This window comes from Aegilops tauschii, chromosome 6 (genome assembly GCF_002575655.3).
Source record: "Aegilops tauschii subsp. strangulata cultivar AL8/78 chromosome 6, Aet v6.0, whole genome shotgun sequence".
NCBI lineage: Eukaryota > Viridiplantae > Streptophyta > Magnoliopsida > Poales > Poaceae > Aegilops > Aegilops tauschii.
Genome location: NC_053040.3, coordinates 8360111 through 8370874, shown reverse-complemented (window position 1 = coordinate 8370874; position 10764 = coordinate 8360111). Strand labels below are relative to the sequence as shown.

The window sequence follows — 10764 nt, the reverse complement described above, 5'->3', positions numbered from 1 at the left end:
ATGTTTTTCATACATTATATTTGAAGCTAAACTTCATTGCTAAGTATGTTACTATACGATGTTCTTCAACAGGGACTCCCGATGATAGTTGTGCCTCATTGGATCGAAACTGAAAGTCGCATGGCAATGATTAGCTTACGGCCAAGACATCCTACAACGCACATGAGTGCATTCAGGATTTCTAAAACCGAGGAATGCTTAATAGTGAAAGACTGGAGCAAAATTGTGAAGGATCGCAGAGAAGTACTAGGGAGCAGCAATCAGAAGCGCAACCCACAATTAGGAGACAGGTTCATCTACATGCTCCAATATGATGAATCAGGAGAGCTACACATGTTTTATGCTATTTTACCTGAGAGAGAGCAACATGAGTGACTAGCTAGTTCCTGCTCTTAATACTTGTCCTCTCATGTTCGTGTTCTTCGTCCTGAACTTAATCTCAAAGTGATTTGCTTTTATGGTTTTATGAACGCTTATAATCTCATGACATGTTGAACTCGATGATATCTTTGCTCAAGTGAATGTTTCTTATTTAAGGCTAGAATGAGTTTGAAGATGATGACGTGCTACACTATGACTGTGATGATTAAATAGCTAGTGTTCGTGGTAATGACTATGATGATTATTATTAGCTAGTGTTGGTGATATGATTAGATAATGACTATGATGATTAAATAGTGTTAATGACTATGATGATTATTAGCTAGTGTTGTTGGTGATTATATGATGCAAGAGTTTTTATAATATGATGATGATGATGATGAGTTATTATATCATTTAGTGAAAGAACCGCGGATTAGTTTCAATTGGATGGATGCTAGCTAAGTGCTTGATCACTTAGGATCCATCTACTTAATTAAAACTAATCCGTGGTTCTTTCACCTAGTGATTTAGTAACTCATTATAATGTGAAAACAATCTCTAAATTGCTATTGTATGTAAATATACCTCGCCGGTCTTTGTATATACCAAATTGTATATATATATATATATATATATATATATATATATATATATATATATATATATATATATATATATGTGAATGGTGTGGTGCGAGACATTCGATGATATATATATATATCTTTCCTACAAGCAGTGGTAGTTACCACCACTTGCGTTTTGTATGTTGTATGTAGTATCGGTCGAAACCGAGAGTATGTACGTGTAGTATGTAGTATATAACAATGATTACGTAGTATATATACTATTTTTTAGGTAGTATGTACTATGTTTTGAGTATGCTCTTTTTTACGTACAAATATATACGTATTTCACAAATATAACAAAAACTATGGGTTCATATGCAATTTTTTCATGAAATTTGCTTTGAAATATCTTATATATATAGTATATGAACATATTTAAAATAATAAAATAGTATATATAGTACCACATGGTATATATTCTTCACCCGAGGTAATCTTACGATCATTTTCTAAATAAATTACGTTTAGAATATAAATGGTTACATGCATATTGATTCAATATGTAAAATTTGTTATAAAAAACAAAAATATCGATTATAAGACCAGAAAAAACACATTTTATATATGTTTTACATTATATTTTTACATTTTTAATTTTATGTAACATAAAATATTTTTTACGGCGAGTGCATATTTTTTTACGTTCTCTTTTTATGTTTGAAATAAGACAAAATTTATAAACGTAAAAATACGGTGCATTGATGTAAAAAAATAAAGGGGTGAAGAATAATTATTCCTCACCCAGGTTGACGAATAGCGATATATATATATATATATATATATATATATATATATATATATATAAAATTTATTTTTTCTTTAATTTTGTGTTTTCCATTTAATTTTTGTCATTTGCTGGTATTTTATTATACTACATATTGTACACGTTATGGAAAATGTGTTTTTTTTGGAAAACACAAAATTAAATGGAAAACACAAAATAAAAAAAATAAAACAAAAACCCCCAACCCTTTTAGTACCGGTTGGTGTTACCAACCGGTACTAAAGGTATCCCCACCCCCGGCGCTGGCCCGTGCCACGTGGTGGCCCTTTAGTGTTTCGCAAGGCCCCCCTGCCATTGCGACACATGCCCTGGATGCTCGGCCTCCAGCCCCTGATTCTGTTACTGCTGGTGTCATCAGCTACCCAACTATGGTCGTAATACTCATGTACCTATGTATGTCTTTGGGTGAAAAACAACGGTCAAAGGAAAATAATTTTCCCTTCTAGTTTTAGTCTGATATGGTCTTTTCCAAAGGAGCCACACTACCAAAAACACAGGGATACCCCATTCCCATTACTCCATCAATCATCTATACTTTGTACTCCATCCAAAATCAATACAAACACAAGAAATGATGGTTTTATCTCTTAGGAGAGGCCTAACATGGATAAAAAATGTGCCCCAGTTACCATCGTGTCAAGACAATTAGCTCGGGACCCCCTACCCGAGATCCGGCGAATTTGACTCCGTCACCTAGGCAGGTGCGATCACGGGCAGATGATACGCCGACGCAGACTGAGTGGTCTCATCAGCCGTCAAAGGAAGGTTGTACTATATCCGTAGCATAGTCTATTATAAATTGTTTAGAAACACTATATCTACCGTTGATTTATCCTCGAATCTTGCAAATGAACGGCAAGAATTAGTTCGAGATACAATGTACAAAGAGACGGCCTTGGATTTTATGCATCTTCTAGGACGATGATGCCCCTGGGTGCCACTAAGAATGGAAGAAATGGGCAATTGATATCGTTGTAACGTAATTTATTACTAGAAAAAATATTTCGATGGATATGCATGCCATTATTTTACTAGTAGTTGTTCTCGGCAAGACTCTGGAAGAAGCCGTAAAGCCCATCCAGATCCAGGCGAACAGTCAAGCGACAAAGATAACGCGGCCGCCGCTCTAGCTATTTCCCTTCCCGGCTTCCGAACCCTAGAGCTCCGGCGACGGCCGAGGCGACATCCCCGAGGTACCACCGATCCCCGATCCGAGGAGGAAGCGATGCCGCCAGGACGAGGCCGGCGTGCGCGCACGGAGCAGCACCACCCGCCGGAGACCGGCCGCCGCGACGAGGGTGCTCCGTCCCGTCCCACGCCGCCGTTCCCCGCCTTCGCACCTCAGGTCCGCTCCACATCCCCTCCTCCGATCTTTCATCGGTCCATGGAAGGGAATCGGGAGCCTGATTGAATAGGCCGCCCGTCTCTTGAATTCGCAGGGGAGGAGGACGAAAAGGCCGAGGCAGCCGCCGGCGGCGAGCCTCCCCTTCGCCGAGATCCTGTCGCGGGTGCCGTACCGGTCGCTGTGCCGCTTCCGGTGCGTGTCCAAGGCGTGGCGAGTCCTCTGCTCCCACCGGGCCATCGAAAGGAGGGTGCCGCAGACCCTCTCCGGATTCTTCCACACCCACCACTCGGACGGCGGCCTCCGTTTCAGCAATCTGCCCGGGGGAGGCGCCCCTCTGGTCAACGCTTCGCTCCCTTTCCTCCGCAGGAGGTACGCAAGCGTCAAGCTCGAACAATGCAGCAGCAGCCTTCTTCTCTGCAAATGCCGGGAATCGGAGGAAGCCGAGGAATGCGATTACGTCGTGTGCAATCCTATGACCGGGCAGTGGACCGTGCTGCCTCCTATAGTATGGCAGGATGAAGAGGATGGTGAACCTGCATATTTCAAAGTGGTGCAGCCCTTCCTGGGTTTCGACCCGGCCGTTCCGTCCCGCTTTGTGGTGTTTTCGCCCCTTGTTGAGGTGTGCGACGATGTGGCGATATACTTGTCGGAAACTGGGCGATGGACTCGCAACAGTGAGTGGGGGGATAACAGCGAGTATCCTTCTTTTTCTGCAGAATGTGCCTTCCTGAATGGCATGATGCATTTTCTGCATTTGGTGATCGAGGAACCTATAATAGCCGTTGTGGACGTAGAGGGGGATGTTTGTGGGGAAATTGCTTTGCCGGAAGGAATGGAAGACGCCAGTTCTGGTTATAGTTCAATTGGGTACTCTCAGGGGAAATTGCATGCCTGGTATATGCATCCTCATTATTACGAACTCTGTGTGTGGGTACTTGAGGATTATGCTAGTGAAAAGTGGACCCTAAAGCACACCGTTGACGTTCCAGAACTGTTTGGAAGGGAATCCGCCGAAGAGGATTGTGACGAAGAGGACAGGACCTATAAGTACGAGATGTTTGCAATTCATCCGGAGCATAATTTGATTTTCCTTACTGACTGGAAGGAGGTGAATCTGTCGTATGATATGGATAGCAAGGAAGTGCATCTTATGTGCACTTCTGGAGATTTCCTGGGTGGCCTACCTTTTATTCCCTCTTTCGCGGATTTGGTTGTCGGATGATCGCTGAAAGTCGCTGCTGCTTCATGCACTTAACGTGGTGGCACTAACGCCTTTGTAAAAATCAGTTGTTGGTTGTGTGTGCGCCTAATCTTCTAGTTCTGTGGCACAGGTTTGGATATGTCGTCCTATCATTCCAAATTGTGCTTTTTAGGTGCATGCCCTTCGCGGCTTTGAACAATGTTGGTTAGCCGTAGATATTTTGTAAGGTTTGGGTATGTCCCCCTAGCGTTCGGTGCGTGCCTTTCGCAGCTTTGAACAATGTTGGTTAGCCGTAGATATTTTGTAAGCGACAAGCGGTCCAATGTGTAATACTTAGTTGTATGAATGACCTAGTCCCCTATATATTTGCTTTAATGTAGTACTAACTGCTGTGGCACTTGTTATCTGTTCGTGTGGGCTGAATGTAAGCTTATATTACCATGTTTAGTATCCTTTACATTTTCTGTTCTTCATTTCTATCTAAGCTGAATATTGATGACGCTATTTTTTTGAGCATTTGTGAATTTTAAGATGGTGGTCTTTTACAGTAATATGATGTTTCCTGCTGTTCTCTTTTATATATATTTTGCTGCATATACAGAGTCTAAAGAGATGTTAGCTTCATTTATGAATCCTTCATGGCCTGCCATCGATGATGTCAAACAATATGAAGCTCTTTTGAATGGATTGCACAATATGCAGCTTATCATATCTGATGAACATCATTATTTCTTTATTTTGGTCAGGAGAGAACAAAATAATTCTGTTTGTTGCGAAGACTAATTAAGCACTCTTAAGTTTGCCGTTCGTTGCCTACTACTTATGCACTGGTGTGTTCCTAATCTTGTGTTTTCATTGAGTTGTCCATCATACCATGACCAATATTTTCCTACTAGAATTCTGACTATATTGTTGAATTTCTAGGCCGTTGTCAAACAATATGGAGTTCTTTTATATAGATTGCACAATATGCAGCTTATCATATCTAATGAACATACTTATTTCTTCATTTTGTTCAGGAGAGAGAACAAAGTAATTCTGTTTGTTGCCAAGACTAATTAAACGCTCTTAAGTTTGCCGTTCGTTGCCTACTACTTATGCACTGGTGTGTGCCTAATCTATTGTTTTGATTTAGTTGTCCATCAAACCATGACCAATATTTTCCTACTCCCTTCGATCCATATTACTTGTCTTAGATTTGTCTAGATACGGATGTATTTTACACTAAAATGTGATGTATCTAGACAAATCTAAGACAAGTAATACTGATCGGAGGGAGTACTAGAATTCTGACTATATCGTTGAATTTCTAGGCTGTTGTCAAACTAAACATATTTTGGAAGAATCTTCAGATTTTTTTAAGCTTAGTACATAATTTTGTTGTCTACTATCTGAACATTGTATTGAGTGCACATTGAATTCTGTTTGATATATTTTTTGTTGACCAAAGGTTCTGAACTTCCCACTCTAAGGGGCTCTTTGCCAGGGACCGGCACAATTAAACGGGTAAAAAGAACTAAGCCTAATCTGGGCATGACTTGTAAATAGAGCAAAGTTTTTACTGCAACGTAGTAGTTTCTAGTTTGTTACTAGAAGCCCAGATTTTATCACCGTTCTTTAAAATAAATAACCACATCAGATAAGCTATGCTGGTCCTGTCAATTATTTCAAAAATAGTAATATGGACCTGGCATTTATAGGTAGTATGTACTACCTTCTCTTATTGCACCCACAGCCAATGGTGTAGGCTCAACATGATGCATCACTATACTACATAGCATTACTGATCACTAGTCACTTTCACTTTTCTCAACTGGCAAATGTTTTGAAATGGATTCTCGGTAATAGTGAGACGTGGTTGGGACTTGCAATTTGTAGTTTGATGACCAGTTTAGAGTTAAGGTAGGCATTAAGAAAGATTAAGCAATTACTCACTCGGACCCAAACATGAGTTCTTCTATCTGATATAACATCATATCTAAATTCCAAACAACCTGCTCAGTAATCCTTTCACCCATCTAATGAACTAACTTGATGTAGATATGAGCAAGTAGTTTGCTGTCTAGGCTCATATACTACTAATTATTCTTCAAATGAATTCGGGATGATCACTGAAAGTCGGTGCTGCTTCATCCATTTAATGCGACCGCACTAACGCCTTTGTAAAAATCAGTAGTTGAGTGTGTGTGCCTAATCTTCTAGTTCTCTGGCGCTGGTTTGGATATGTCCTCCTAGTATTCCGAAATGTGCTCTTCAGGTGAATGCCTTTTGCGGCTTTGAATGATGTCACTTAGCCGTACATATTTTGTAAGCGAAAAACGATCCAATGGGTAATGCTGTTGGATGAATTACCTAGTCACCTAATATATTTGCTTTCATGTAGTACTAACTGCTGTGGTCACTGGTCACTTGTTACCTGTTCGCGTGGGTTGAATGTGAGCTTACATCTTCTGCTCTTTATTTCCATCACTTATCATATCGAATGAACATATTTATTTTTTACAAGAGAGAGAACAAAATATTCTGATTGTTGCCAAGAATAATTATGTGCTATTAAGTTTGCTGTTCGTTGCCTACTACTTATGCACCCCTGGTGTGTTCCTAATCTCGTGTTTTTGTTGAGTTGTCGGTCGGACCATGACCAATATTTTCCTACTAGATTGTTGAATTTCTAGGCTGTTGTCAAACTAAACCTATTTTGGAAGTATCTTCTGATTTTTATTGACCATGATGTACCTTAGTATGTAATTCTGTTGTCAACTACCCAACATTCTGAACTAAGTGTATTGAGTGCACATTGAATTCTCAACTTCTCACTCTGAGTGGCTCTTTGTCAGGGACTGGCAAAACTAAACCTATCGAATTTGTTATTGTTGCCCAAAGGTTCTAAACTTCTCACTCTGAGTGGTTCTTTTCCATGGATCGGCAAAATTAATGGGTAAAAGAAAAAACACAGTTATGCCTCATCTGGGCATGACTTGTAAATCGAGCAAAGTTTTTACAGCAGTGTAATAGTTGCTAATTTGTTGCTAGAAGCTCAGCTTTTATCCCCATTCTTTAAAATAAATAACCAAATCAGACAAGTTATGCGGGTCCTGCCAGTTATTTCAAAAATAGTAATATGGACCTGGCATTAAGCTAGTATGTACTACCTTCTCTTATTGCACCCACCGTCAATGGTGTAGCCTGAAAATGATGCTTCACACATGCATTACTTATTATTACTCACTTCATTTTCTATAACTATCTTTGGCCACATTCCTATTGATTCAAGAAATTACAATCACCTTTACCAGTTTGAAAGCATTTAAGAGTAGAAATACAGCAGTAAACAGTTTGTTTTATTTTTTCAACTGGCAAATGTTTTGAAACAGATTCTCAAACAAAGACGCTAGTAGTGAGACGGGGGAGGATCTTGCAATTTATAGTTTGATGACCCATCTAGAATTAAGCTAGGCATTAAGAAAAAAACAATTACTCACTCCAATCCAAACATGAATTCTTCTATCTGATATAGCATCATATCTAAGTTCCAAACATGCTTCTCAGTAATCCATGTTAGCCATCTAATTTTTTTGAATTTTCAACAGGGGCGGCGTGGGGTGGGGGTGGGGGTGGGGGATTCCCCACCTGAATTTGTATCCAGTTGCCTATAAGGCTTTGCAGCTCATTGCAAGAATAGGTTCAGGTGATTACCCATCTAATTAACTAATCTGATGTAGATACTAGCAAGAGGTTTGCTGTCTAAGCTGAGATACTACTAATTATTATCTAAATGAATTCGGGATGACTGATAATTGTTCATATCTTCTTCAATTTTGCCCACAATCAAGAATGCAGGAGTGGTTAAATTTCCTGTATTACTACTACTGCTGACTTTGCTATTTGTAACCTTCCACAGATACCAAGAAAACACTCAATCTGAGAGAGGTGGTGAGAAATAGCCATGCATGGTCTCTCCTGTACTTTCTGCCAAAATAGCAGGCTTGTCGATCAAATGCATAAAAAGATAACATGCAGGTGATCAGGCTTCGTTAGTTAGGCCCATGTGTCTAAAAGGATAAACTGGTCCCTCGCTTCTACTGTTCAAATTTGGTAATCTTTCTCGACTCTAATTAGTATATTTTGAGCTGTTATTTTATTCGACCAAACGAATACCTCCCTATTCAATAATTTTTCTGTAGCATGTTTCCTTTGGGTAGGAAGGATTGAGGTAGGATCAATTTTATTAATAGCATAGTACCTGTGCATTACTGTCATTATAAGCCAAAACAAACTGTACAATCAAAATCCATATGATCAAACATATCAGCTACAGGGTTCTACACTAAAGTAGGCACCAGTTACATTTTTTTTCCATTCGATCCAACTTTTACCGGGTTCAAGTACCATTGAAGATAATGGAACAAAGATCCACAACCAAAACGTAGTGTCAGAACGCAGTGTGCGGAGAAAATAAAGGAAGGCCCTACCCCTAGATGTTTCGACGTCCAGACCCCATCTGAAGCCACCAATTACAAATATGTATGTCGGAAAAAAATACCCACCGGTAAAGCATTTTGTTGCTCCCCATAGTCACACAACGCTGCCTAACATACAGTAGATGCCACACTGCAAATCAGTGCATAAAGCGCACACCTGCCAAACCCAATGAGGTAAACAAACAAAATGGATATATAAATGTTGTGCAGAATATTTCAACTCGTTTTTACCTGGTATTTTTTTTGAAACAGAGGCAAAAGATATGCCTCATCCATTAATTGAGAAGAAGTTTAAAGATCTTACAAACAACACAGATATACAAAGTCTCACTCTCGAGACATTAGTTTACCCCAATGCTTGGCACACACAATACTCCAAACAGCGGCCTCCTTGATGATGGTGATCAGAATTGGTGGTGGCATGGACTTGTGCCGAAACACCCATGAGTTGCGCTCGTTCCAGATGATCCAAGAGGGTAGCATCGTGAGGGAGGCCATGACATTCCGATTAGGGCGATGAGGCTCGGAGATACCAATCCACCTAGCTTTGATGGAAGGGATGGTGCTCCATGATGAAGGTCAACGGAGTGGAGATGGAGCCACTCTTTAATCATGCCTCAAATCTTAATAGTGAAGCGACACTTGAAGAAGAGATGATCAACGGATTCGGGTCGCTCGTGCAAAATGGACACTTTCCACAGTTTGGCCACCCCCTTTTTCAAATATATCGGCGGTCCAAACTTGACTTTGGATGGCCAACCGTGCGAAAATTTTGACTTTGACTTTCGGAGGGCCCCAAAGCTTTCCACACTGCCAACTCCGTGCACAAAGTAATGAGGCCATGAAATTATGCTTTATAAGCGGATGCTGCCAAGTAGTGCCTGCTTTTTTTTTTGCGACTGTGCCAAGTAGTGCCTGCTAACCGTATGCTTCCATGTGATGTCGTCATTTATGCCCATCGTGAGATGGACCTCGCGCAAGTTGGCCCAAAGGGACACAATTTGGCGGATGTGCTCAGTAGTCCAATTCTCGGGGGCTTAATTATAAAGAGCTAAGCTCCCTCTATCATGGCCTCGGCCACCTTCCACATCTTCCTAGTGACGCCTTGTAAATCAAAGGTGCAATCTCCCTAGGCCGCACCCCATTGAGCCAAGGGGAGACCCAAAAAGGAGCCCACTCCCCATTGCCAATGGTGATAGTGTAGGAGGTGTAGAACAAGTCGGGATCCGCATCATCACAACGGTTTCCAATACACACCCACGTTTTGTTGGGTTCCTTCCATTCAAACGAAAACCATTGCAAACGCAGTGCATGAGCAATCTTGAAGAGGTTGAGTACCCCGAGACGGCCAAGGGTGTAGGGGTGACAGGCGATATGCCAGTTATTCTCATTTCTATCGCATCTAATAGAGAGACAAGTTATTCTCTCCACTACGCCCCTACTAGATCCCAACTGAACAAGCGTAAAAAGTTGGGCCATCGCCAACCAAACCAACCCATGCTATTCTCAGTCTTCTTATTTCTGCCACATCTAATAGGGCGGCCAGTTATTCTCACGACTACAGTCTGATCCTTGGTGCCCACCTATTAAGATTACACGTATAAACCATGCACAATATATTCATTTGTTCAGTTGATTTCGGAAATGGCCACAGATGAATAGCTAGTTTAGAACTGCTCTAATTCATTTGACAGCTTCTGTTTGTGCAAGATGCCAGAGAGCCACATTTGACAGCTATGCAAGTAATATCCAAGAGATCAATATCCCTTACGGTGTATATGTAAATGAATACGAATACCCAGCTTCAGACAAACATTAAACTTTAGTCGGGAGAAAAAGAGCTCACTAACAGCTTCCAAAATTTAGTACACTGTTCTTATATCAGGCAAATATGAATCTAGTGCACAGTTGCCTTAACGCAAGCGGCAGCATAATACTCACCCGGGTGAGGCGGCTTCCTTGTA

The 10764-nt window shown here is 40.7% G+C and overlaps 1 protein-coding gene and 1 long non-coding RNA gene across 2 annotated transcripts; both read left to right on the top strand.

The window, feature by feature from the left end:
- The first annotated feature begins 2861 nt into the window (after positions 1-2861).
- LOC109770993 (F-box protein At5g49610) lies at positions 2862-4776 on the top strand. Its single transcript, XM_020329710.4, has 2 exons — positions 2862-3118; positions 3213-4776. The coding sequence occupies exons 1-2, from the start codon at positions 2999-3001 to the stop codon at positions 4338-4340; spliced, it is 1248 nt and encodes a 415-aa protein (XP_020185299.1). The 5' UTR covers positions 2862-2998; the 3' UTR covers positions 4341-4776.
- Positions 4777-7919: 3143 nt separating this feature from the next.
- Positions 7920-8505, top strand: LOC123494299 (uncharacterized). Its single transcript, XR_006664892.2, has 2 exons — positions 7920-8007; positions 8221-8505. It is a non-coding gene; the product is annotated as an uncharacterized lncRNA (long non-coding RNA).
- Positions 8506-10764: the final 2259 nt, after the last annotated feature.